Below are 27,833 nucleotides of genomic sequence, written 5' to 3'. Positions count from 1 at the left end.
CTGCTCCTCCACATCGAGAGGAGCCAGATGAGGTGGTTCGGGCATCTGGTCAGGATGCCACCCGAGCGCCTCCCTAAGGAGGTGTTTAGGGCATGTCCGACCGGTAGGAGGCCACGAGGAAGACCCAGGACACGTTGGGAAGACTATGTCTCCCGGCTGGCCTGGGAACGCCTCGGGATCCCCCGGGAGGAGCTGGACGAAGTGGCTGGGGAGAGGGAAGTCTGGGCTTCCCTGCTTAGGCTGCTGCCCCCGCGACCCGACCTCGGATAAGCGGAAGAAGATGGATGGATGGATGGATGGATGGATGGTATCTGTATCATGGACGCCGACTTAAACAAGTTGAAAAACTTATTCGGGTGTTACCATTTAGTGGTCAATTGTACGGAATATGTACAACACTGTGCAATCTACTAATAAAAGTCTCAATCAATCAATCAATCGATCAATCAATTCCCAAGTTCCAAACCAAATTCCGCTTTTCCTGGAAATTCAAACTCTTCATCATGCAAACCATTCCAACATTCAAACTATTCTTACATTCATACTAAATTATGTCAGCATTTCAGTTAAACTCCAGCATTGGAGCGTTCACACGCAATTCCTTCAGGAATTGCCTCATTTAGTTCTTCTTTAGTTTGCATTTAAAATACGAGCATCTTCAGAGCACTTGAACGCACCGTAAGGCACTCTCTCATTGGTGGAGTTGGTGTTGCCTGCGCCATGTGATTGGCCGAGTCAGGCGACCATTTACGGAAGTATTCGGCTACTACTATAATGCGCATGGATGCAGTTTAATGGTGAAAATAACAGTTATGGAACAAAACAATGGTAGGTTGCTATTAACTTATTGATTTGTGTCAATATTTTGTGTTCCAGTAGTTAATAACATGAAAATAAGACGCACAACTTATAGTGTGCACAGTAAGTTAAGAAATCGGGTAGTGTTAGCTAACAGTAACAGGAAATGTGTTTAAATATATATTCATGTCAACCCAACGGATAAAATTAGGGTCATTGGCTGTGACACACTTTCACAAGGACTTGAAATAAACTTCAACCTACTTTTGTGGAACTTGTGGTGTCCGGTGACAAAAACGTGACGGTGGTGCTTCACTGCCTTCTTCAAACATTAAAAACAGGGGTGTCAAACTCCTTTTATAGTGAGGACCCCACTCTAGTTATGGCTGCTCTCGGGAGGGCCACTTTATAAATATAAATGTATAATAGCCTCGTTTGCAAAGGCAATTGTGTTTATTATCATTTACCAACAGTTTGATGGATAACTTGCTTTGAAATTGCAAGTCACGGTGACAAAAGCAGATATTTATGTATTTTGTTTTTTAATAACCCCCAAAATAATGCTTGGTCTATTTTGTTGCATGTGAGATAATTACAAAAATAATTGTATCAATTCCGCTTCTAAATCGATTCCAATTTTCGAGAATCGATACATTTTTATTTTTTTCGACCAATTATGCTTTTATTAAATAATCTTTTTTCTTTTTTTTTTGTCATTGAATTTTTATTGACATCCAGCATCAGACATTCCTATCCATTACATCATATTTGCATAAATCATATATCTACTGTCTGCCCTAAATGTCAAAATATTTCGACAATAAATAGAAAAAAAACAGCTAGAAAACAAAACAAAGTAATAATAATGTTTACAGATAAATCATTTAAGTAAATAAAAAATAAATAAAATTAAAGCTGCAAGCAGCGTTGGACGGGCCCGCGTATTTGGCAGGTGCTAGTCCTAAGTGTCCCAATACTTTTGTCTACTTTTAGTCTGAAGTGTCCCAAGACTTTAGTCTAGTGTACCTACCTTGTCTGCATTGTTTGGGCACGTTGGTGCTTCCTGCTTTTGAGCAGCCATCTTAAAAAAACAGCACCGCAGGAGCATCAGTGCAGCGGGTCTTTGAAGGGTCATAAAATCAAAACCGGAGCAGGTATCACAACTCTTTCACCAACTTTTAATCAGAAGGGTTCAATGTATCTCCTGTGTTAGTTTGAAGCCGAAACAACAAACGCGCTCAGAGGAGATAATGTTTGAAGAAAGGTGACGGGTTTTTACAAAAATGTAGTGTTGAAGGGGGAATAGCAAACTTCCTGTTGATTTTTGCTGGGGGTTGTCAATTTATGAAATGTAGGTGTAAGTGAGACCTACATTGAGGTTTTTGTTTCATGTCTCTCCGACCTTCCCAGTGGGAGTTACAGGCAGTTAAGTCAGTTTTTTCATCCGAGGCGCAGTTTTTTGTTCGTTTTATTAAAAAATTGCTCAAGAGCACAATTTTGAGATTTGGGGTTAGGTTTTTTTTATTAGATCACAATTTCTCCCAGTCCTGATGTGTGTGTTCAGTTTGGTGAGTTTTGAAGCATGTTAAGGGGGTCATATTACAGCGCAAAGAGGCAAAAGTGACTGTTTTTAGTACTTTTTTGTCTTGAAGGGGGAATTGCCAACTTCCTGTTGATTTTAGCCCGAGGATGTACAATTATGAGAACTAGGTCTAAGTCAGACCTACATAGAGGATTTGGTTTCATGTTTTTCCGACCTTCCTAGTGGGAGTTACAGGCAGTCTAGTTTTTTTTTTTCCTAGGGGGCGCTAGAGCGCAATTTAGATTTTTGCGGTTCAGTTTTTTTATTAAAAGACAATTTTCGCAGGTCCTGATGGTTGGGTCAAATATGGTGAGTTTTGAAGCATGTTAAGTGGGTCAAATTAGTGCTCGAAGAGGCGGCGGAAGAAAAAAAAAAATAATAATAATAAAACCTTAGAAATACAATAGGTCCTTATGTCCCATTGCATAAGGACTCCCTGTGGGAGTCCTTTTGCAATGGGCCATTGCGGGCCCTAATAATCCATCCATCCATCCATTTTCTACCGCTTATTCCCTTCGGGGTCGCGGGGGATGCTGGAGCCTATCTCAGCTACAATCGGGCGGAAGGCGGGGTACACCCTGGACAAGTCGCCACCTCATCGCAGGGCCAACACAGATAGACAGACAACATTCACACTCACATTCACACACTAGGGTCAACTTAGTGTTGCCAATCAACCTATCCCCAGGTGCATGTCTTTGGAGGTGGGAGGAAGCCGGAGTACCCGGAGGGAACCCGCGCAGTCACGGGGAGAACATGCAAACTCCACACAGAAAGATCCCGATGCCGGGATTGAACTCACGACTACTCAGGACCTTTCGTATTGAGAGGCAGACGCACTAACCCCTCTGCCACCGTGAAACAAAACAAAGTAATAATAATGTTTACAGATAAATCATTTAAGTAAATAAAAAATAAATAAAATTAAAGCTGCAAGCAGCGTTGGACGGGCCCGCGTATTTGGCAGGTGCTAGTCCTAAGTGTCCTAATACTTTTGTCTACTTTTAGTCTGAAGTGTCCCAAGACTTTAGTCTAGTGTACCTACCTTGTCTGCATTGTGTGGGCACGTTGGTGCTTCCTGCTTTTAAGCAGCCATATTAAAAAAACAGCAGTGCAGCAGCATCAGCGCAGCGGGTCTTTGAAGGGTCATAAAATCAAAACCGGAGCAGGTATTAAAAATCCCATCTATACTTTTAATCACAAGGGTTTTATCTCTCACCTGTGTTAGTTTGAAGGCGAAACGACAAACGCTCTCAGAGGAGATAGATTTTGAAGAAAGGTGACCGCTTTTTACAAAAATGTTGTGTTGAAGGGGGAATAGCAAACTTCCTGTTGATTTTTGCTGGGGGTTGTAAATGAATGAAATGTAGGTCTAAGTGAGACCTACGGAGAGGTTTTTGTTTCATGTCTCTCCGACCTTCCCAGTGGGAGTTACAGGCAGTTTTGTAATTTTTTTCTTCCGAGGAGCAGTTTTTTATCAGTTTTATTAAAAAATTGCTGTAGAGGGCAATTTTTAAATTTGGGGTTAGGTTTCTTTATTAGATCGCAATTTTTGCCAGTCCTGATGTGTGCGTTGAGTTCGGTGAGTTTTGAAGCGTGTTAAGGGGGTCCAATTACAGCTGAAAGAGGCAAAAGTGACGGTTTTTAGTACTTTTTTGTCTTGAAGGGGGAATTGCCAACTTCCTGTTGATTTTTGCCCGAGGATATACAATTATGAAAACTAGGTCTAAGTCAAACCTACATACAGGTTTTTGTTTCATGTCTCTCCGATCTTCCTAGTGGGAGATATAGGCAGTCTAGTTTTTTTTTCCCTAGGGGGCGCTAGAGCGCAATTTTGAGTTGTGGGGTTCGGTTTTTTAAAAAAAGGTAATTTTCGCAGGTCCTGATGTGTGGGTCAAATATGGTGAGTTTTGAAGCATGTTAAGTGGGTCAAATTACAGTTTGTTGTGGCGGCGGAAGAATAAAGAATAATAATAAAACCTTAGAATAACAATAGGTCCTTATGTCCCATTGCATAAGGACTCCCTGTGGGAGTCCTTTTGCAATGGGCCATTGCGGGCCCTAATAATAATAATCAGAAATAAAATACAACAATATAAACAGATAATAATAATTTCAAAAATATATATAGACCTATAGGGAGTAATCTATTTTCTTTTTTTTAAAACAGTACAATCACTAATTTGAGAAAATACAATTTTGCAACATAATTGACCCAGTTTTCCCAGTATGAAGTACATTTCTCCAATTTATAATTGATAAAAACAGTTATATTCTCCATTTGATATTTGTCCATTGTGATTTCCATCCATTGCTTCAAAGTTGGGATATCCATTTCCTAGTAATGCTCTTTTTACAAGCTTTTTACAATAATCCTTTTTTTTTAAATTAAAAACATTAAATAAATATTATTGATACTGTTGTTTAGCAAATTTAGTTTTTCCTTTTTTTAGTATGATATTTTTATGTTTTCTCAATAGCTTTGTAAATTTGTACCCTGAGTATTTTGAAGCTCGGATTGGGTTGGGAGTTTGGTTTGCTCTATTTTCTTTAATTAGATTAACATTCTGGAATTTTTGTAAATAAAAAAAATTCAAAACACATTTTTAAAAAGACGTTTTTAACACTGTGCGTATACATCATATGTCAGCAGCCAAGAGGAGCTTTTGTTTCGAAAAGGTTTGAGTAAAATGTAAATAATATATTACAAGAAATGTGTTGAATCGAATCACCATTCCAAAAATCGAATCGTGAGGTGCCCAAAGATTCCCGCCTCTAATATAATTGCAGTATTTTTTTTCTGTCAAAATTAAAATAACAAATACATTTAGCCAGAATGTACTTTAATACAGCACATTATTTCCAGCCTTTAGCAGGCCACATCTGGCCCCCGGGCCTTGAGTTTGATACCTGCGCATTAAAACATATTAATGATGCAAATAATAATAAAGACACAACCTGTGTTTATCTTCCAGATGGCAGCCTGGCCCAAGTGCGGCACATCGTCTTGGTTCTGTCAGGAAAAGGAGGCGTGGGGAAGAGCACCATAACCTCTGAGCTGGCTCTTGCCCTGAGGCATGCTGGGAAAAAGGTCTGTAATAGTTCATTATTTCACTCCAGGTGGTAACTAGCCATTCAATAACAACGAACATCTAAACTTCACAGGTTGGCATCCTGGACGTGGATTTGTGCGGCCCTAGTATTCCACGCATGCTGAGCGTGGGTCGACCCGATGTGCACCAGTGTGACTCGGGGTGGGTGCCGGTCTACGCCGATGCGGAGAAAAACCTCGCCCTCATGTCCATTGGCTTCCTATTGGATGACCCGGATGAAGCTGTGGTGTGGAGAGGCCCCAAGAAAACAGGTATTTACAGGTATGGATATGATGGCTAATAGAACTATACCTAATCCTAGTCTTTTGCCCCTTTAGCTATGATTGGCCAGTTTGTGTCAGATGTGGCATGGGGCGAGCTGGACGTGCTGCTGGTGGATACGCCACCGGGGACCTCTGATGAACATTTGGCCATCTTGGAGAACATCAAGAAGCACAAGCAAGTGGATGGAGCTGTTTTGGTCACCACACCACAGGTACACAGCGCATCTTACATGGCGTCTTCTGACATTATGACTATGTTTACACTGCAGGCTTAAGTGACGGGAATCAGATTTCTTCCTATACTGCAAGTAAAATGTGATCCGTATCACAATGTGGCCTCGACGTCACTTGCATGCGCTCTTCAATAAAGTAAAAACAAAGGAAGTTGACAGGATTCTGTAAATGATCAAGGAAGTCGCTACTACTACTTCCACAAAATAAAAGTTGCCACCATTGATATGATCGCCACACCTAAAAATAACTTTTTTTTTTAAATGTGAAAAGCAATTAAAGAAATATAATGTATGAATGGATATACAGGTAAAAGCCAGTAAATTAGAATATTTTGAAAAACTTGATTTATTTCAGTAATTGCATTCAAATGGTGTAACTTGTACATTATATTTATTCATTGCACACAGACTGATGCATTCAAATGTTTATTTCATTTAATTTTGATGATTTGAAGTGGCAACAAATGAAAATCCAAAATTCCGTGTGTCACAAAATTAGAATATTACTTAAGGCTAATACAAAAAAGGGATTTTTAGAAATGTTGGCCAACTGAAAAGTATGAAAATGAAAAATATGAGCATGTACAATACTCAATACTTGGTTGGAGCTCCTTTTGCCTCAATTACTGCGTTAATGCGGCGTGGCATGGAGTCGATGAGTTTCTGGCACTGCTCAGGTGTTATGAGAGCCCAGGTTGCTCTGATAGTGGCCTTCAACTCTTCTGCGTTTTTGGGTCTGGCAATCTGCATCTTCCTTTTCACAATACCCCACAGATTTTCTATGGGGCTAAGGTCAGGGGAGTTGGCGGGCCAATTTAGAACAGAAATACCATGGTCTGTAAACCAGGCACAGGTAGATTTTGCGCTGTGTGCAGGCGCCAAGTCCTGTTGGAACTTGAAATCTCCATCTCCATAGAGCAGGTCAGCAGCAGGAAGCATGAAGTGCTCTAAAACTTGCTGGTAGACGGCTGCGTTGACCCTGGATCTCAGGAAACAGAGTGGACCGACACCAGCAGATGACATGGCACCCCAAACCATCACCCAACCATGCAAATTTTGCATTTCCTTTGGAAATCGAGGTCCCAGAGTCTGGAGGAAGACAGGAGAGGCACAGGATCCACGTTGCCTGAAGTCTAGTGTAAAGTTTCCACCATCAGTGATGGTTTGGGGTGCCATGTCATCTGCTGGTGTCGGTCCACTCTGTTTCCTGAGATCCAGGGTCAACGCAGCCGTCTACCAGCAAGTTTTAGAGCACTTCATGTTTCCTGCTGCTGACCTGCTCTATGGAGATGGAGATTTCAAGTTCCAACAGGACTTGGCGCCTGCACACAGCGCAAAATCTACCCGTGCCTGGTTTACGGACCATGGTATTTCTGTTCTAAATTGGCCCGCCAACTCCCCTGACCTTAGCCCCATAGAAAATCTGTGGGGTATTGTGAAAAGGAAGATGCAGAATGCCAGACCCAAAAACGCAGAAGAGTTGAAGGCCACTATCAGAGCAACCTGGGCTCTCATAACACCTGAGCAGTGCCAGAAACTCATCGACTCCATGCCACGCCACATTAACGCAGTAATTGAGGCAAAAGGAGCTCCAACCAAGTATTGAGTATTGTACATGCTCATATTTGTCATTTTCATACTTTTCAGTTGGCCAACATTTCTAAAAATCCCTTTTTTGTATTAGCCTTAAGTAATATTCTAATTTTGTGACACACGGAATTTTGGATTTTCATTTGTTGCCACTTCAAATCATCAAAATTAAATGAAATAAACATTTGAATGCATCAGTCTGTGTGCAATGAATAAATATAATGTACAAGTTACACCTTTTGAATGCAATTACTGAAATAAATCAAGTTTTTCAAAATATTCTAATTTACTGGCTTTTACCTGTATATATAGTTAGATATATTTTGGAGGGTTCTAATCTTTTTATGGCTGTTAAGTAGATCAACGTTAGCTTTATTTTTCAACTCACATGTAAGCAAATGCGCCACAGCGTCAATTCCGGTCCTATAACAATCGCTATTTCTTCTGAATCAAAATATATATTCCTATATTACATGTAGCATATTATTTTTGCGCACTTTTGGTCTTTACCCTCGCACAATGACGTAGCTAGCCCAAAGCTGACTAAAAAGTCACATATGGGTCTCATTCAGGTCTCATTGTGTTGAGACTGAAGTTTGAAGGGATCAGATTACAAATCAGATCTGGACTACTTTCTGATGTGGTGTGAATCGGATGCAAACAGATCAGATTTGAAGCATTTTTGGATTTACCCTCGCACAATGACGTAGCTAGCCCAAAGCTGACTAAAAAGTCACATATGGGTCTCATTCAGGTCTCATTGTGTTGAGACTGGAGTTTGAAGGGATCAGATTACAAATCAGATCTGGACTACTTTCTGATGTGGTGTGAATCGGATGCAAACAGATCAGATTTGAAGCATTTTTGGAGAGTTTTGACTGGCTGTGTCGCTTGTGGGGGGAAAAAAAATCCCATTTGGTGTGCAGTGTAAAGGGGGCCCATGTTGTCTTACAGGCGGTTTCGACGGGGGATGTGAGACGAGAGGTCACTTTCTGCAAGAAAACAGGAGTGCGGGTCCTCGGCATCATAGAGAACATGAGCGGCTTTGTTTGCCCGCATTGCTCTGTGAGTTAGCTTTTTAAGGTCTTTGTCAGAGCATTTTTTTAATCTATTTGTTTTTATTTTATTTATTTTTTTAGGAATGCAGCAATATTTTCTCCAAAGGTGGTGGTGAGGAGTTGGCCAAACTCACAGGCTCAGTTTTCCTTGGTGAGATGTAATGTCAGCTTCCAGCCACTAAGTGTCACTACTCCTTAATTATTAGCCACACTTTTACAGTGCAGCAGTTCTCAAATATTTTTTGTTGTGCCCCCTCTCTCCACACAACTACAAATAGTATCATTTGTCTATAAAATGGGTTATAAGTACACCTCTGCAAAACATTAAAGAAAAAATAAATATAGATCAACTTACAAATAACTAAGACAGGGGTGCTCATTACGTCGATCGCGAGCTACCGGTCGATCTCGGAGGGTGTGTCAGTCGATCACCAGCCAGGCATTAAAAATATAGTCCTAAAAATGAGCGATCATAAATCTTCACTATGACGTCACTTTCGTCACTTGATTGACATTCACGGCACCCGAGGGTCTTCTGAGATGACGCTGGCTGCTGCCAGCTCATTAAAATTACCGACTGGAAGGCGAGAAACACTTTATTTCAACAGATTCTGGCGCCGTACCTGTCGTCAAAACTCCAAAGACCGACTGCACAGTTGCACAGTTGCGCTAACAAAATAAGAAAGCTGGCGTGCACAAGCTAGCAAGCTACGGAGTTTGCCGACAATGTATTTCTTGTAAAGTGTATAAAAAGGAGTACGGAAGCTGGACAAATAAAATGCCAAAAACCAACCACTTTCATGTGGTATTGGACAGAAAGGAGGACTTTTTTTCTCCTCCATTCGAAAATGCGGACATTATCATCACTACGGTCTGATTCCAATCAATGCAAGTCATCAGAATCAGGTAATACACCAACTTATATTCTTGTCTTCATGAAAGAAAGGAATCTATATGTGTTAAACATGCTTGTATTATCTTTAAACACCTTTAACTTATTAACAATATTAACTATATGTGTTAAACATGCTTGTATTATCTTTAAACACCTTTAACTTGTTAACAATATTAACTATATGTTAAACATTCTTGTATTATCTTTAAACACCTTTAAGTTGTTAACAATATTAACTATATGTATTAAACATTATTGTATTATCATTAAACACCTTTAATTTTTTAACAATATTAACTATGTGTTAAACATGCTTGTATTATCATTAAACACCTTTAACTTGTTAACAATATTAACTATATGTGTTAAACATGCTTGCATTATCTTTAAACACCTTTAACTTGTTAACAATATTAACTATATGTATTAAACATACTTGTATTATCATTAAACACCTTTAATTTTTTTTAACAATATTAACTATATGTGTTAAACATGCTTGCATTATCATTAAACACCTTTAACTTGTTAACAAAAACATATATTTCATAAATAAGTAAATAAAATTATATATATGAATGAGGTAGATCCCCACGACTTGATCAATTGAAAAGTAGCTCGCCTGCAGAAAAAGTGTGAGCACCCCTGAATTAAGATTTAATATTCATGGATTTGCCTGAAATTCCCCCAGAATATACTTTTTATTAAACTACAAACATGTTTGACCCACTTAAACCATTTAATACTGACAAATTCAATTAAATAAACTCAATAAAAATTCCAATTGATCAGCATCATTAATCAGGAGCGCAATATATAAAACACTTTAACCTACAAAACAAAAAGGAATAAAACCATCTGTGCTAACTTTTATTCATCAAAATAAGGAAGTCGGGATTAATGGCTACAACAAAAACGTTTTGTAGTGCACATCTTTTTGAAGTGGGGTGACACTGATAACACACCCCGAGGGTCACATGCGCCCCAGAATTTAAGGACTGCAAGGCAGCAACAACTTGGAAATGTATAAAAGTACATCCATCCATCCATTTTCTACCGCTTATTCCCTTTTGGGGTCGCTGGAGCCTATCTCAGTACATATATAATGTATATATGTTTATGTCTGCTGCTAAGGAAGACCAGTATTTATCCTTTTAAGTACAATAGAAATATTTTAATTATATGACGCTGTAAGAAATTAGCATCACCGTACTTGTTTTAAGTCATCACTATCCCATCCAGGTTCCGTGCCCTTGGACCCAAAGCTCAGCACCTGCATAGAGGAAGGCAAAGACTTCCTAAAGTCATTCCCAGACAGCGCCACCTTCAGTGCTATTAGCAGCATTACGCAGACTCTCCTCAGCAGCCTGCAGGCCGCCTAAGCAAGCGTCACTCAACACTGCATTGTTAATAATTGATGGACCATGACTACTGTGCAGATATGTCAATCTTAACAGTCTTGCTCACCAATAAATGTGTAATTAATTTATGTATTGTGTTGTAGAATTAAAAGGACACATTTAATTACTGCAAAGTGAAAATATAACTTGAAAAACTTAGATTCAATATAGTAATTTGATTACATTTTCACAACTGAATTATTTTTTTTAATATATTTTATTTCATTTTCTAAAGAGCTATTATCATGGCTATATATTACGTTTTGCTACCAAGAAACATTCTAATAGAACAGGTGCAGCTACAGTGCTAAAGGTGTGAATCACTACGGTGTGAAATCTAACAGATCCTACAATGGTGTGGAACAATTGCACTGTGGAATAGTCGAGCCTGAACAAGAACACAAAAGGGAATATTTAACAAGCTTTGACTGTGTTGGGAAGCCACGCAAATCTAAGTTGGATTCTTTAATTTGCTTGTGGACACATGAGGATAATAGCAGTGGGCAGTACAGGATTGTAATGACAATTGAGAACAGCTCCAAATGATCCAAACAGTTTTATGGGGGAGAGTAAACTGGAAAACATTTCCTGCAACCCTTCAGCTTTACATCCAATAATAGTAAGGAAACACTCAAATCCATGCAGGACAGCTGGAATGTAAGGAATAGAAGAAGAGGACAAGAGAGAGCGCTGAAGGGGAGATGCAATGTTTGGAAAATATGCTTGAGACCCAAAACTGGGCACACACCCCTTTAATGCAAACAGCAGTACTACAGCAACACACAAGTTTGGAGAATGTTTGCGTCAAAGATTTTGAATACAGCTACACACACCTGCCACCCAGACAGCGACACACTAAAAGGCATTTGTAATGATTTGAAGCAATTACATCCAGAATATTTCCAACCACTTAGCACAAATAACCCACAGTGCAGAAAATCTATCTAGTTATCTTTACGTTATTTATATATATATATATATCCTGGGAAGTTAAAGACTTGATGCATTTCAACAATTTAATGGACATTTTTTTTTATAAATAAAATCAGTGGCGGAAAAAAGAAAAGAAAAGGTCCATACATTTGTACAAATAGATCCTCAAGATTTATGCAACTCCCAGTTTGGAGGAGAAAAGCTGCACGGCCCTTTGGTCAGCTCTATAAGACAGAGCTGCCGCAGTCAGCCTCGAGGCCCCAAATAAGTGGTGTGGGGGGGAAAGGAATCTTTATCATACAACTATTTTGAAACAAACTTGCGCACGCACACACACACAACAGACAAATCACTACATTGCGCATTTACAAGTTGACTATCAAATTTGTACACATTGAGACCCTATCATGAGACATCTTCATTTAGTCCCTGCCAACATCTTCTCTTCTTCCAACTAGTGTTGCAGACATTTTACAATTTTTTTCTCCCCCCCCCCCCCCCCCCACACACACAATTTACACTTTTTATTCCCCGGCAGCGACACGTCAAGAACAGATCTTGTAGTGGAGATGTTGGGGCTGGGTTTATTTCGTGGACAGAATGAGGGCGACGATGAGCCCGTAGAGACCCAAGACTTCGGCGAAAATCAAGATGAGGATCATGCCCACAAAAAGCCGCGGCTGCTGAGCCGTGCCCCTGACGCCCGCGTCACCCACTATGCCGATGGCAAAGCCGGCTGCCAGCCCGCTCAGGCCCACGCTCAACCCGGCTCCCAAGTGGAGGAAGCTCCTTGAAGAGAGACAAGATATGCAGGAGGTCAAATCAGCCATTTTGAGAATTAGCAGTAACAGTAATATTGAGGGGACGGGTTGTGGGGTTAAACGTTATGACTGCCACAAAACTGACATTACATTCATAATGCAATATAGAGCGTTCTGAAATATTTAAAATATGTATAAACATTCATCCAGAATTCGATTCATAACATGCAGTATGTCATTCTGCTGTAAGTTATTTACTGTAAGTGCTCTTCTTATAGCCGGGGCATTCATTACCTGAGCTAAGAGGACGAGGGGTTTACTGGAAGCAGGCGATAATTGGAGTGATGCTGTTACCGTATTTTCCGCACTATAAGGCGCACCTAAAAACCACAAATTTTCTCAAAAGCTGACAGTGCGCCTTATAACCCGGTGCGCTTTATATATGGATAAATATTAAGATTCATTTTCATAAAGTTTAGGTCTCGCAACTACGGTAAACAGCCGCCATCTTTTTTCCCCGTAGAAGAAGCGCGCGGTGCATGCTGGGATATGTGACGTTTCATTTCCATTTGTGTGTTTATGTAAAGACCCCAAAATGGCTCCTATTAAGTGTGTTGTCTGTCTAATTATAAATAATGCAGACGAGGCGTGTTAACTGAGGTCTCAACGTTTACTCACAGCGTGCTCATAACCACATTCTAACTCCCAGCATACAACGCTTCTCAGGGCTACCGCGCATGCTCGTAACTATCGTTGCATGCTGGGTAGTGTAGTTGTTATATTTGCTAGCTCATAACAGCACATTGAGAGACACGCTTACGCGCTTAATTCAATACTCGCCGTCATTCCGGGTGGATTGACAAAAGACCTCCAGCCGCTAGATATTGGTGTCAACAGGGCATTCGAAGCTAGACTGCTAACTGCGTGGGAACAATGGATGACAGAAGGCGAACACACCTTCACTAAGACGAGGAGGCAGCGCCAGACGACGCCAACATCTGCCAGTGGATCGTAAATTTGCCCAACTTTTCACTTCGGACACCGAAGACGAAGGATTTACGAATGAAGAATAACTTCAGAAAGTGAGCGCTATGTTTATTTTGTGTGTTGTGACATTAACGTTCGAGCAACATTATGTTGCTATTGCTCTGCACTATTTTGAATTTGACTATGTTTGTGATTGCACATTTGCGTACATTTTGGGAGTGACCAGAGTTGTTAGAACGCTGGTTTTTAATATATTATTAAAGTTTGACTGACCTATCTGACTGTTTTTTTGACATTCCCTTTAGCGCAGCGTAGGCGCGGCTTATAGTCCGGGGCGGCTTATTGGTGGACAAAGTTATGAAATATGCCATTCATTGAAGGTGCGGCTAATAATCCGGTGCGCCTTATAGTGCGGAAAATACGGTATTTCCTAAAGTTAGAAACTCGTTACTTCTATTTTCAACTTTAATAAAGGTTTACAATGCTCTAACTAAAATTATTCCAATACAAATGGCTAATTAGAATTTATGTAACACCGGCAGAATCAAATATAACAACATATCCCTTATACCAGTTTTTAATATGCAGAAGCTAAAGGAACATTATTTCAGGTCATGTAGGGTGATTAAAACATTTTGGGAAGAGATACATTATGTAATTGAAGGACTTCTTTAAAAAAAAACTTAAGAAAATAAAATCACACTGGATCCAATTTTTTCTCTCTTGGGATTATATCCAGATAAGCGTAAATATAGTAAAAATTAACAACATAACTTGGTGTAGTGACTGCAAAGAAATGTGTTGCATTGATAATGAAAGTCTAGCCACAAACATATTAGGCAATGGATGAATCAAAAGTTAGTGCTACCTTCGGCAAGAGTAACATACAGTTTAAAGAACATATTGCATATAAAAGTGAACTGATAGTGTTTGATTTGTTCCCTCATTTTCTTGTCTTATGTTTGTTCAAAGAAAAAAAATGTTTTAACTACAACTATTTGTTAAATGAGAAATTTTCTTGTGTTTATTTTGTCTTATTTTTTCGTTGATGTGCTACAAACATTGTAAATAATAAATAAATAAAATAAATCTAAACATTGATGGGGAAAAATAGTTTAGAGTGCATGAGAAAGTTGTTATCTTGGAGCAACAGAAGCAATGTTGTAATAGCAGCAAGTAGCAAACTGCTCAGTCAGCATTCCTACTATGGTTGATGAGTTGATTCAAATATTGGCTGCACTACTCAAAGGTGTGTTACACTTGCACTGTTATAAAAGTTTTTTTTAATTTTGTCTATCATCCACAATCTTTATGTGAGACAAGGACACGTGTTTTTATTTGTTTATGTATTCTAGATAAATGCTAGCTAGAGTCAGCTAACAATGGAGGTAATGGGATTCGCTCTATTCTACGTATTAAGCGCTCTAAAAACCTCCATCAAGGTTTTTTATAGGTGGGTTGAAATCACGTGACCTGGAGGCACATCCGGGTAATTCCAGGTTTTAAGCGATGGTCAAAGCCCCATTAGGCTACTGTTTATCTGAATCAGTGCAGATTTGGGCATATTTTGAAAGGTTTAGAGGCAAATATAAAAGTGATCATGAAAAAATATTTAAAATGGGATGGAGTGGATTTTTACACTCTTAAGGAAAATATATTTTTTAAAGATTTAAATCATTTATCATCACCAAGAGGTTACTGCTACCTCACTTTGACACTTGTGGTATATACAAAAGAGAAGATTGGAGGCACATCATGTCTTCACAACTGGAGAGGTCCACAAATTAAGCAGTAATCCATGAAAGACAAAGGTGAACTTATAATAACGTTTTGATTGACATAACGATTGCTGAGCTGCTGTGATCGTGACGCTAATGAGAAAAATGATACGTTTGTTTGCAGTTTAATTCCTACGACAAATATTAGTCTCATCGACAATTCATGTCTGCAGTTTTTATGGTTTGAAGTTCATATTTTGTCTCATTTAGCTATAAACGTCCCTGTTGTTCAGCAATGTTTGCTAGCGATATCAAGATTCAGTATATGAATGAGCCCACGGTAGATTTATTCATCTACTTTATCAATACTAATGATATTTTCTTGATGCTAACAAATATCACCAAGGACGCTATAATGTGGTCTTCTGTGTCGAATAAAGCACTTGGTTTTCCTGCACAACAACAACTAAGCTTTTAGTTTCTGTTATGAAAATCGACAACAAAAATATGGTGTATTGGACCAACAATCACAATATTTATTACCAAGACTTAACATGACGTTAGTTTATTTGCACAACCAGGTCTTTCTAGTTATATTTAGGCATAGCAACCACAAAAGAACACAAACTAATGCGATCTATTGTCACTTCCTTAGATTTAATTCTGCTATCAAACACTAATATGGTAGAGAACAAACTTGATTGCATCACAGACAAATATTTTACAAAGTGATTGCTGTAGACACGAGCATGGTCTGATTGTATTCCACAAGATGATGAAAGTGATATTTTTAAGAGCAATTTCCTTCGACGCACTTTCGTTATTTCCTGACTTTATTACCTTTATGACCCACTTCTTTCGGGACTCTGTAAAAGCTATTTCCAATCTCTCTATCTGGACTGGAACACCTAAGAACAGAACAGCAATGCGGCATTTTCTGATCAAATTCTGCACTCTGACTTGTTTGATGCTACGCACAACCTGCTTGACCATCGTGTGAATTAAGCCGCTAAGAAGAAAAACGAATGTAACGTCATGCAACCCTAATATGTAATATTTACATATTTTGCTAATTTTAAGCATACGGTGGCGCATTCATTTCACAGACGCATCACAACGTTCGCTTTTTCCTTAAACAACAACACATCTGCTCATGACAGATTTCATGCGAGACAACAACGGCAGCAAGTAGCAGTATTGCCAAGTGCTAAACATGAAATGAAAACTTCGAACATAATAAAACAATCACTTACTCTACAATATGTGATCTCACTGGGATGTCGACTGATGCGATGTTCAATTCCTTTCCGTTTAGATAAAATAAGTTATCATAATCCTCACAGGTATCCAAAAAAAAGGTGGGCGCAAACAGGCGTCTTTTCGTCTTTCTCACCATCTTTGGGTCTAAGTTGAATGTCAAAGTTGAACAAATTCTCGGTTTATAGCAACAACCTTGTAGTATAAAAGTGAGAGTCAATGCATTAGCTAACTGTCTCAATATGTCAATATTGCAGCATAAGCTTATTACCTCTCTGTGATCACGGTGCCGCTAGAAAAAGTTCCTTAACGTTATCGCTTATAATAACAATATAGCTAATACTTGGCTAATATTTAGGTCACGACATGTAAATGGAGTATTGTTGGCAGTTTTTAGATGTTTTAAGACAGTTTTATGGGCACAATCGATGACTCCCATTAGCTTAATTGTTAGCCACCTCGTAATCAGAATGCATTAAAAAAGACAGACATGTGTATTCTTGTCTTACATAGGGACTGTAAATGATAGGCAACATTGTGCAAAGCTATTGGGGAGCTTTTTTATTCCATTATTTACAAACCAGACATAAAATTACATATTTACCTCATGTATGCTTTTTGTACACAAATGAACATGTTTACTGGTTTTAAAGGGGAACTGTACTTTTAAAAGGGCTTCTTTTGGAATTTTGATTAGCATTCACAACCCCCTATGTAAGACAGGAACACGTGTGTAGAGTGCCCTATAGGTGGAATAGAGCAAATATTACTACCTCCATTGTTTGTTGACTTGTTTTTTTAACGTTGATTTACTTGTTAAAATACATTTTTTTAAATTTAAAAGATGTGTTCTTGTCTTGCATAAGGATTGTGAATGATAGGCAACATTCCCCCCAAAATTCCCCCTTTAACAACAATACAAGGGTAACACAGTTGTGCAACCAATATCTTAAAGCGCACAGAAAGGAGCTAAATGCTGACCAGTCATGATAGCACCATCTTGTGGTGTTATTAAAAACACAAAGCAGCCGGCGACTCCTATGGTCTTACTTGGTGGTGAATTGACTTAAGGTGTTGATTGGTGCATTTTCAATAGTATCTAGTGTACGATGTGTGTTTTGTGTGACAGGAGTACTCACTTGTAGAGTGTGACCTGCTCGTTAATGTTGTTGGCAATCAGCACTGCTACAACGAGGCCATAGATGGCGATGATACCCGCCATGACCACGGGGATGATGGACTTCATGATGAGCTCTGGCCTCATCACGGACATGGCGGCGATGCCTGTGCCGCTCTTGGCCGTGCCGTACGCTGCTCCCAAGGCTGGCAGAGAGAGGGAAGCAGAAACACAGCGATGTGAAGTAACCATTATAGTTTCAATTCCCCTCAAAAAGTTGGTCATGACGACATATGGGACATTTTTCACCGCATCAGTCTGCGTCTCGTTTCCTCTATCGATTTTACTGTCAAAACTTAACGGACTTTACAGTGTGCTATAATATGAAGAATCGACAAAGATGAACTAGCAAACTGCCAGAAAAATACACACGCATGGATGAGCGAGAGCTGCTTCAACACAATTTTGTCATTAAATGGTGCCACAGTGTCAGAGCGACACTACAACAAAACCAGAAATAAGGTAAAGGGGTTTTGATCACATTTTCCATCATCTTTTTAAAGCAACAAGCAAGCAAACATGTTTGTATTTACTAACGCAGGCTGCATCATTTGCTTGGCATATGTACAAAAGAAGGTGGTTTGCGGTTTCCTCTTAATTTTATCTGAAAGGCCCCCGGAGACGTCTTAGGGAAGCAGCCTGAGGCCTGCTGTTGCCGGTTAACTCGTTTATTGGGACAACGTGCTGAGCGCAAGCTTGGACGTGTAGCAGAGTCGATGCTAAGATTAGCAATAAAGCTTTCTAACAAATGACGCACACCAAGCCTGCCAATCTATAAAATGTATGATTAAATTGATGTGGTCGGTAAAAGGCTGTCCATTTAGAAATGAGTAGGACTGGCCAATAATAGGAATATTGCCAAACGTGTCCCTGAACTACCCTTTTTTTAAACCGAGGTACCACGATCGTAACCTTGAACCAAAAGAATAGCCAAGATCTTCATTTTTATCCTGCAAGGTGATAAATTAGCTCGAAAATCCCTGCCACTCATTATTTCTAGGTATGTGTGTGCATGACAGGAGACAACACGGAGTCCTTAAAACATTTGTTCACGGTCTATGAAATGTGTCACGTCTGGCAGCTCCTGCAGTGGTGTGCAACTACAACCTCTGGATTTTTAATCCTAATCCCTTCAGATCAGGCTAAGAGCTTTTACATTTTTTACTCCGTGGCAATGATTTGCTATGTGGGAAGCCCCTGTGACGTCACGGCACGGGTGGTGCCTGGAGCTACACAGGCGGCCGGCTGTAGATTGGTCGGTAGTGCAGAGGCGGTTGAAAAAAGGGAAACACTGGTCCAAATGTAAGAATCAGTAGTAAAAATAAATCATTGTGCTTTTATTTAACGACGTGCTGCCGGCTGTGCAGAGATTAGGCTGCAGCATTTATGTGTCACACTGAACGCTTGCGTCTGAATCTGCTGCCACATGCATATTTTGTTTCAAACAAATAAAAAATAGATGCTGCACATCTTTGATGGAATTGTCAAATAGCTAAATAACTGATCGCCAAGACTGTTGATTGTGTGGATTTGACCGCATCATGAAGCCAATGAAAAGAAATGGAGTGCAGTTTTTGGCTGCAACCAGCAGAGGCGCTGTTGATTCAGCCTCAACAAGTTAGGATCTAAGCAGCTATGGATCTCTCTCTCTCTCTCAGAAAGTACCACCTCAGAAAACACTTGGCTCTCCAAGTACCACCATAATGACCAACATTAAAATACAGTAGTGTAGTAGGCTTAAGTATTCATTAAAAACTGGGCAGAAGTTTTATTCAACGAGTATATTGAATCTTTTCGCCACTGTAACACATGGTTTGAACTGTAACACTGTTTAAATATAGGAAAATAAAACACTGAACTTTAATGAATGGGCATCTACCACAACACAGAAAGTAACATTACCATAGCTGTGGCTGTATTGTGAGATTAGCTTGACATCAAAAGATTGTTTTGTTCCAAAGAAAATTTGACATGTAGGGACATAATCTTTCACAAACTATTCCCAGCTGTGCCAAAAGTCGTATCACCAAAGTGAGAATGAACGCAACACAACCTTATAATAAATCTAAGTGTAATAAAAACAAACATGAAACAAGCATTATTAAGTGTTACACATCAATGTCAAACTTGAAAACTTTGCTCTCATTGATAAATTGCCATTTTTGTGTGCGTCTGTTTTCTTCATATCAAGAGGGTTCACTCGTTGCTATCAGCACCTGACCGCGTTTATTAAAAAGCAGAATTAAATGGAGTGAATCGTCTTGTCAGCCATTTGCAATCTTTGTCTCTGGGGGAGGAGGTAGGACAGCAACAGAGAGACAGAAACAGAAGTGAGAAGCACTGCAAGGTAATTAAAATTAAGAGGGAAACAAAGTTGATTGCAACGCCAAATGTCCACTATTTATTGAAGTCTATTTTGTGCTAAGAGATTGAGAGTCAAATTTATTTGTACTGTTTGGTTACTTATTTAAGATAATAAAAGTTGACGTTCCAATTACAATGGTAAAAATACTCATTCAAAATCAATGTTTATTGCATTTGAAATACATAGTTGCATTATAATTATATATTATGATTACATTCGTGCTTTATTTAAAGTTAAAGTTAAAGTACCAATGATTGTCACACACACACACACACTAGGTGTGGCGAGATTATTCTCTGCATTTGACCCATCACCCTTGATCACCCCCTGGGAGGTGAGGGGAGCAGTGGGCAGCAGCGGTGGCCGCGCCCGGGAATCATTTTTGGTGATTTAACCCCCAATTCCAACCCTTGATGCTGAGTGCCAAGCAGGGAGGTAATGGGTCCCATTTTTATAGTCTTTGGTATGACTCGGCCGGGATTTGAACTCACAACCTACCGATCTCAAAATGACACTGACAATGTTGCGATAATTTGGCGTAGGGCTTGGCGATACATCGAGTTTGCAAAATATATCGATATATTTTTAAACAAGATATGAATTAAGAACATATCGTAATATCGATATAATTTATTTGGGCGGTATAGCTCGGTTGGTAGAGTGGCTGTGCCAGCAACTTGAGGGTTCCAGGTTCGATCCCCGCTTCCGCCATCCTAGTCACTGCCGTTGTGTCCTTGGACAAGACACTCCCAGTGCCACCCACACTGGTTTAAACGTAACTTAGATATTGGGTTTCACTATGTAAAAGCGCTTTGAGTCACTAGAGAAAAGCGCTATATAAATATAATTCACTTCACTTCACTTATTTCACTTTAAAATGACCAAACGCCACTTATTTGTTGTGTTCCTTGTTTCCCCCGCTTCCCTCCACGGGATACTAAACCCCTCCCCTTCCTCCTTTCAAGAAGTGCTTGCACATAAGAACATGTTTACTATGATGGGTCACAATTGGTTGAGATTAGGCCAATCAAAGGCAACATAGGGCGCGTCATCGAGCCAGGAAGGGAAATCACAACAGACATCCCAAATGACGACAAGATAGAAGAGAAGAGGGAATTTCCAGCGAGTGATTTATATACTAAAAAAAACTAGTGGAAGATGGCAGAGGATTCTCTTCCTTAGATTTTTCTTTCAGCGATGTAAACGACGTCCAGGAAACCCACAATGCGTCTATTTAGCACATTTGGACAAATGTATGTGTCTGGATAATACATTAATTTGAGTTGTTCACCATGTAAACCCAAATCAAAACTGGAAGAGGTGGAATACACATTTAAGAACACACATGATTGTGGCAGGCATGTGATGACTTTTGCTACACAGTATAGCCTGTCTAAATACTACATTTAATTTTCATTGGTGTTTTACAACAAGACAGTAGCTGACATTTTGTTCATTATTTCTACTCTTTATATTTCAACATTGAATAGAAAATGGATGGAATAGTTGAATCATTTTGAAACAAACAGCAAGATCATAGTCGCACAATTAAGTCAAGTCACTTACTTGGCGCTGACCACAGACATGTGGTCTAGTAGGACCACAGAACCGTAAGTGTGTGACAGTCCATTACATCGTCGACTTGGAATTAAAAAGTGCCTGTCTGCAAATTTATTTTTTTATCTGAGTTTGATACATTTTGTATTATTTGCACAGCTATGTTATTTAGTTTACGTAGAAATAATATTTTTCTACCATCCAAGACACTTCACCCCTTGCTCCTGATGGCTGCTGGTTAGCGCCTTGCATGGCAGCTCCCGCCATCAGTGTGTGAATGTGTGTGTGAATGGGTGAATGTGGAAATACTGTCAAAGCGCTTTGAGTACCTTGAAGGTAGAAAAGCGCTATACAAGTATAACCCATTTATTATTTATTTATGTTATAAATAACATACTGGGCCACCTACTCAGTGGCCTAGTGGTTACAGTGTCCGCCCTGAGATCGGTAGGTTGTGAGTTCAAACCCCCGGCCGAGTCATACCAAAGACTATAAAAATGGGACCCATTACCTCCCTGCTTGGCACTCAGCATCAAGGGTTGGAATTGGGGGTTAAATCACCAAAAATGATTCCCGGGCGCGGCACCGCTGCTGCCCACTGCTCCCCTCACCTCCCAGGGGGTGAACAAGGGGATGGGTCAAATGCAGAGGACACATTTCACCACACCTAGTGTGTGTGTGACAATCATTGGTACTTTAACTTTATGCAATTCTGTGCTACCCAGTTTTTTTTTTCTGTGCTGTTAATACCCATCTTGACTAACTTGGTTAATAAAAGTTCCACTGACTGTTTACAGTACAGTTGTCACTCACTTCAATTTAAGTAAATTCCCCTCAAAAATGAATATCTTTATATAAATATTTTCACCGGAAAATATATAGAGATTCATATCTAATATAGAGTTTAAGTATGGTACTTTAACTTTATGCAATTCTGTGCTACCCAGTTTTTTTTCTGTGCTGTTAATACCCATCTTGACTAACTTGGTTAATAAAAGTTCCACTGACTGTTTACAGTACAGTTGTCACTCACTTCAATTTACCGTATTTTCCGCACCATTAGCCGCACCTAAAAACCACAAATTTACTCAAAAGCTGACAGTGCGCCTTATAACCCGGTGCGCTTTATATATGGATAAATATTAAGATTCATTTTCATAAAGTTTCGATCTCGCTACTTAGGTAAACAGCCGCCATCTTTTTTCCCGGTAGAACAGGAAGCGCTTCTTCTTCTACGCAAGCAACCGCCAAGGTAAGCACCCGCCCCCATAGAACAGGAAGCGCTTCTTCTTCTACTGTAAGCAACCACCCGCCCCCGGAAGAAGAAGAAAAAACGCGCGGATATCACCGTACGTTTCATTTCCTGTTTACATCTGTAAAGACCACAAAATGGCTCCTACTAAGCGACAAGGATCCGGTTAATGAAAAGACGCAATCTCTCCATCCGCACACGGATTACTACCGTATTTCACAGCAACTGATATTCCTGTGAACCGCACTGTGGAACGGGAGCACGTACGGTGAATATTCGCACCACAGGGAATGAGAAGTCATCCTTCACTGTGGTTCTAGCTTGCCATGCTAACTTCCACCCATGGTGATATTCAAAAGGAAGACCTTGCCAAAAGAGACCTTTCCAGCCGGCGTCATCATAAAAGCTAACTCGAAGGGATGGATGAAGAAAAGATGAGCGAGTGGTTAAGGTAAGTTTACGTTTACGCGAAGAGGCCGGGTGGCTTTTTTCACGCAGCTCTGTCCATGTTGATATACGTATGTTTGTGATTGCACATTTGCGTACATTTTGGGAGTGAACAGAGTTGTTAGAACGCTGGTTTTTAATATATTATTAAAGTTTGACTGACCTATCTGACTGTTTTTTTGACATTCCTTTAGCGCAGTTAGATGCGGCTTACAACACGGGGCGGCTTATTGGTGGACAAAGTTTTGAAATATGCCGTTCATTGAAGGCGCGGCTTTTAACCCAGGGCGCCTTATGATGCGGAAAATACGGTAAGTAAATTCCCCACAAAAATGAATATCTTTATATAAATATTTTCACCGGAAAATATATAGAGATTCATATCTAATATAGAGTTTAAGTAAAAATATATCAAGAGGTGGCGACTTGTCCAGGGTGTACCCCGCCTGTAAGGGACAAGCGGTAGAAAATGGATGGATGGATACTTTTTCGTCCGTATCAGCCCTAACTTGGCGGACAATACATCGTCCAGCAAAATGGACTATCTGCCCAGGCCTATCATATATGTATGTGCATTAAAATGGAAACTTCACTAGACAAGTCAGATGGTTACTCCAAGTCAGAAGGCACGTCATGTGACTGTCATGTGACCAAGTGTCATTCCTTTCAACAATAAGGAAGTCACCCATTGAAATTGATTTACAAATGGTTTCCTAAAGACAACGTTACGTCCAAAGATGGAATTACATTTAATGGCAGGTAACATTAAAAAGTAAACAGGGGCGGGGGGAGAGGACAATGCGTAAAAACGGTGTCAAATAAATAAATAACACCTCGTAACTGCTTGTTAGCTTCATTGCATCACAGGCCGTGTTGCAATCACCGCAATGAAGCCTAAAGGCTCGATGGTGATCTCGTTCAATAATTTTGGTTTACTTATCAAGTCAATGTGAAAAGACAATGATACAAATACGTCATAAAGCACATTAATTCATGTGACGTCATCGAGCTAGCCCGGCGCCTTTAGCACAATGGCTATAACCACATCAATGAAAATGTACGCGCGACCATTATTTAGACACCGTTCAAATAAACCAAAAGCGGTTTAATTTTTTTTTATAAAGACGTCATCTACGGGAAGTAAAAAAAAAATGGCGTTTGCAACAAGGTGACATTTACGAGCTAGCTTAGAGGGAAGAGCTCGCCGTTAGCGTGCCAAATGACGGATGAAACACATATATAGACTCGTAGCCATCTTTGATGGGGAAAAAATACAAAAAGATAAATCAAATGAATTTGTGGAAGATGAATAGAGACTGATAGTTACCGCTAAACACCATGGCAGCAGAGGCACCCATCACCGCGAAGAACGGGGAGTATTCGGGACTTGCGGCCGACATTCTTCCTCACGCAAGAAGATAAATATATACTTGTATAAAAATATTAACTACAAATTAGTCAATAGCGTCGACTAAAGGGGGGTAACCCGTAAACTGGGAATGTGAGGACACGAAGGAAGCTGTGGCTAACTAAACTAGCATTTGAGTGGACACGCGATCGAGTCACGACTCGGCGATAAATACTCGGCACAAAATGGCGACGGGGGGGGGAAAAATCACCTGACGAGCCTGGAACATACCAAGTCTCCTCCTAAAGAGGGTGCGCTTGGCTGAACATCCACGTTCAATCCACTCTTCTACACAACACACGCTTTACATTTCACATGTATTGATTGTTTTGTCTGCTTTGGGAAGAACATATACGTTGTTTGTGTGCTTAATCTCCCGAAGCCACCCCCTTCTTTGAGTAGTCCACTTGGTACGGTCCGCTGCGGGCTTCCTTTTGATGGAGGGTTCAAAGATTTGACGCCTTTACTGGCAAAACATGATCAAATCCATTCAATTGATAGTCTGTCATGTTTAAATAACACGCAAATATGGATATACGCAATAATACATGTATACACACCGCCGAAGTAAACAGTATGATATTAGAACGGATGTAAAGTCAAGTGCATATGTGTCAGCTGGGTTAGGCTCCAGCATCCAGCTCACCCTGTGACCATAACAAGGACAAAATGGATGGATGGGTGGATGGATGGACATTTTGCACCAGTGCTCGACTGTGCATTTACATCGAGCTGTGACATGCTGCAAGGCGGGCCACAAGAGTGAGAGAATTGAAGGCAGCCATGTGCATGGATGGAGGGGAGGGGGGCGAGTGCAGAGAATCCCCCCTTCTCAAACACCAGGTAGCAGGCGAGGGAGAGAAAAAAGAAGAAGAAAAAAAAGCACCATCTCCTCTTCCTCAATCCATCCCTCCATCCTTCCTCCTCTGCAGTCCAGTCATCACTAGGAATCCCCCATCCCCCTCTTAAAGTGACACGTGATGCCATTTCTACACCTTTGGCATATTGGGCCTCTGTACAGAATTGCATTGCAAGGTTCATTCAATATTTGGTTAGGATGATCATGCACACAACATTTGTTTGTGTAAACAGTCCTCGTTTAAAAGAAGCTGTTTGCAGCCAAATGTGACAAATTCTCACCAAGGCAGTGAGGTAACAGCATTGCTCCAAATGCAGCATAAGCTTGTTTTTTTGTGTAAAACTCTGGATTGTCTCCTATCACCTTTATAAGCCCTTGTTTACTAACATGAAGGGGCCGGGGGGCTGGTGGAGAATGGACTCAGCATGGGTTAAGACATAAGCATCTTACTGAGTGTGGTCTTCTAGAGATGCACCAACCAGACCAACACCCCAAGCATGGAGGCTAAATATAGACGTGCATGTGTGATTAGCCGAATCCTGAATGAACGGCACAGCCTTGGCAGGCCGGAGTCAATGCCACTTATCGTAAAGAGGGAATTACTACGGCACTTTGTCGGATGTTTGCAGACTGCAAATGAAGTAGATGTTTTAACAATGATTTAAATGGATGCATTAACTGTCATGTCTTATACATGAAAATTATAATCAGACACATTTTTTAAAAGAAAAAAAATGGACTGATCTATTAAAAAAAAAAAAAAAATTGAATGTAAAATGATTTAATAATTAAAATAATTTAGTAATATTTATTGAAATATTTGTATATATTTTTACATTTTTTAATGATTTGTAATTGTGTCAAAAAAAACTTTTAAAAAGATGCTGTATTTTCATCACCGTCGTCCAGTATGGCATATTCGATGTATTTTTGGCCTTAATTAAGCATTTACAAGTGTAAAAAACATCAATACTACAGTAGTATCGACCGATTACCAATCATTAGTGTCCGCCCTGAGATCGGTAAATTGGGAGTTCAAACCCAGGCCGAGTCATACCAAAGACTATAAAAATGGGACCCATAACCTCCCTGCTTGACACTCAGCATCAAGGGTTGGAATTGGGGGTTAAATCACCAAAAATGATTCCAAGTGCAGCCTTCGCTGCTGCTCACTACTCCCCTCACCTCCCAGAGGGTGATCAAGGGTGATGGGTCAGAGAATAATTTTGCCACACCGAGTGTGTGTGTGACAATCATTGGTTCTTTAACTTTAACTATAGCACACTCTTCAGTATTAGACTCACTGATTGGCTCAGCCTTAAGCAGCATTACTATATTTCTTTGTACTTTGTGAACACTTGTAGTTTTGATTAAAACAAGTGTAAAGGTGACTATGTGGGTGTGGAGATGTCTAGAGGGCTTCCATAATGTTCAAAAACGTACTTAGAAGGTACCGTAGTTAACAGTGTTCTTAATGCTCTAACTATGAAAATATTTAATTTATAATGAAGTATTTCTACTTTGCGGAAATTAATTCATACAGTCATGCTCAAAACTAATTAGCGATAAACTTTCTACACCGTAGAACCCCCCCCCGTTCCCCCCCAAAATTGTCAGGGATGTAAACATATGTAAAAAACAAAATTAAATAATGAAATAAAATATGATTAAAAAGATGAATACCGGTACATGTATCTGTATATAGAGTATAAAAGCAAAAACCAGTAGTTTACGATATTTTTTTTTAAACAATATTTCCTATTTTACAAGATACTGTCAATATACTGTATATTCAAAATGTAAAGATATATAAAAAACAAGAAATATAATTTTAATATATTTTGCCACTTTTATGTGAGATACACCGCCCCTCAAAACGTCCTGTGTAAAAAATTCCAGTCACGCAATTCAAAGTCAGAAGCTTCCCCAAAGACAACAAAAATAGACAAACCTCTGTGACTAATATTTTCCCCTGATGTCCATTTATTCTGCTTAAAAAATGTATTAAAACAAGAAGGTATTTAGATTGTGTATTGTTTTAAAAAAACTATGCAGTAATAGTGAAGGAAAAATGAGCCGAAACAAACACAACGATGAGGATTAGATGGTTAGATTCCTGGTCAGCTGACTTCAAAAGGCATCTGGCATACTTCTGTAAGTTTGAAGACGTGATCTTGGCA

At 39.7% G+C, this 27,833-nt stretch overlaps 3 protein-coding genes across 3 annotated transcripts in view; 1 reads left to right on the top strand and 2 right to left on the bottom strand.

Annotated features, from left to right (window-relative positions):
• The window catches only part of spsb3b (splA/ryanodine receptor domain and SOCS box containing 3b), a 34,811-nt gene extending 33,648 nt beyond the window's left edge, over positions 1–1,163 (bottom strand). Inside the window, exon 1 of the mRNA XM_061967666.2 lies at positions 1,063–1,163. The gene's annotated coding sequence lies outside the window, so the exon portion shown is untranslated. The remainder of the gene's footprint in view (positions 1–1,062) is intronic.
• nubp2 (nucleotide binding protein 2 (MinD homolog, E. coli)) lies at positions 683–11,966 on the top strand. The gene is made up of 7 exons (XM_061967667.1): positions 683–828; positions 5,356–5,471; positions 5,546–5,744; positions 5,811–5,968; positions 8,534–8,644; positions 8,719–8,788; positions 10,775–11,966. Exons 1-7 carry the CDS (start codon positions 795–797, stop codon positions 10,912–10,914), a joined length of 828 nt encoding a protein of 275 aa, XP_061823651.1. The 5' UTR covers positions 683–794; the 3' UTR covers positions 10,915–11,966.
• Positions 11,385–24,984, bottom strand: atp6v0cb (ATPase H+ transporting V0 subunit cb). Its single transcript, XM_061967668.1, has 3 exons — positions 24,714–24,984; positions 17,728–17,911; positions 11,385–12,654 (listed from the first exon to the last, which is right to left on the bottom strand). The coding sequence occupies exons 1-3, from the start codon at positions 24,784–24,786 to the stop codon at positions 12,450–12,452; spliced, it is 462 nt and encodes a 153-aa protein (XP_061823652.1). The 5' UTR covers positions 24,787–24,984; the 3' UTR covers positions 11,385–12,449.
• Positions 24,985–27,833: the final 2,849 nt, after the last annotated feature.

Source organism: Nerophis lumbriciformis, linkage group LG11 (assembly GCF_033978685.3).
Source record: "Nerophis lumbriciformis linkage group LG11, RoL_Nlum_v2.1, whole genome shotgun sequence".
Lineage (NCBI taxonomy): Eukaryota > Metazoa > Chordata > Actinopteri > Syngnathiformes > Syngnathidae > Nerophis > Nerophis lumbriciformis.
This window is presented reverse-complemented; position numbering and strand designations above follow the sequence as displayed.

Excerpts from the sequence above, each read along its gene's own strand:
- nubp2 (XM_061967667.1), top strand. The coding sequence starts at position 795 with ATGGTGAAAATAACAGTTATGGAACAAAACAATG. Across the intron at positions 5,472-5,545 it reads TGAGGCATGCTGGGAAAAAG|GTTGGCATCCTGGACGTGGA; the intron begins GTCTGTAATAGT and ends TAAACTTCACAG. Across the intron at positions 8,645-8,718 it reads TTGTTTGCCCGCATTGCTCT|GAATGCAGCAATATTTTCTC; the intron begins GTGAGTTAGCTT and ends TTATTTTTTTAG.
- atp6v0cb (XM_061967668.1), bottom strand. The coding sequence starts at position 24,786 with ATGTCGGCCGCAAGTCCCGAATACTCCCCGTTCTTCGCGGTGATGGGT. Across the intron at positions 17,912-24,713 it reads TGCTGCCATGGTGTTTAGCG|CCTTGGGAGCAGCGTACGGC; the intron begins GTAACTATCAGT and ends TCTCTCTGCCAG. Across the intron at positions 12,655-17,727 it reads GAGCAGGTCACACTCTACAA|GAGCTTCCTCCACTTGGGAG; the intron begins GTGAGTACTCCT and ends TCTCTCTTCAAG.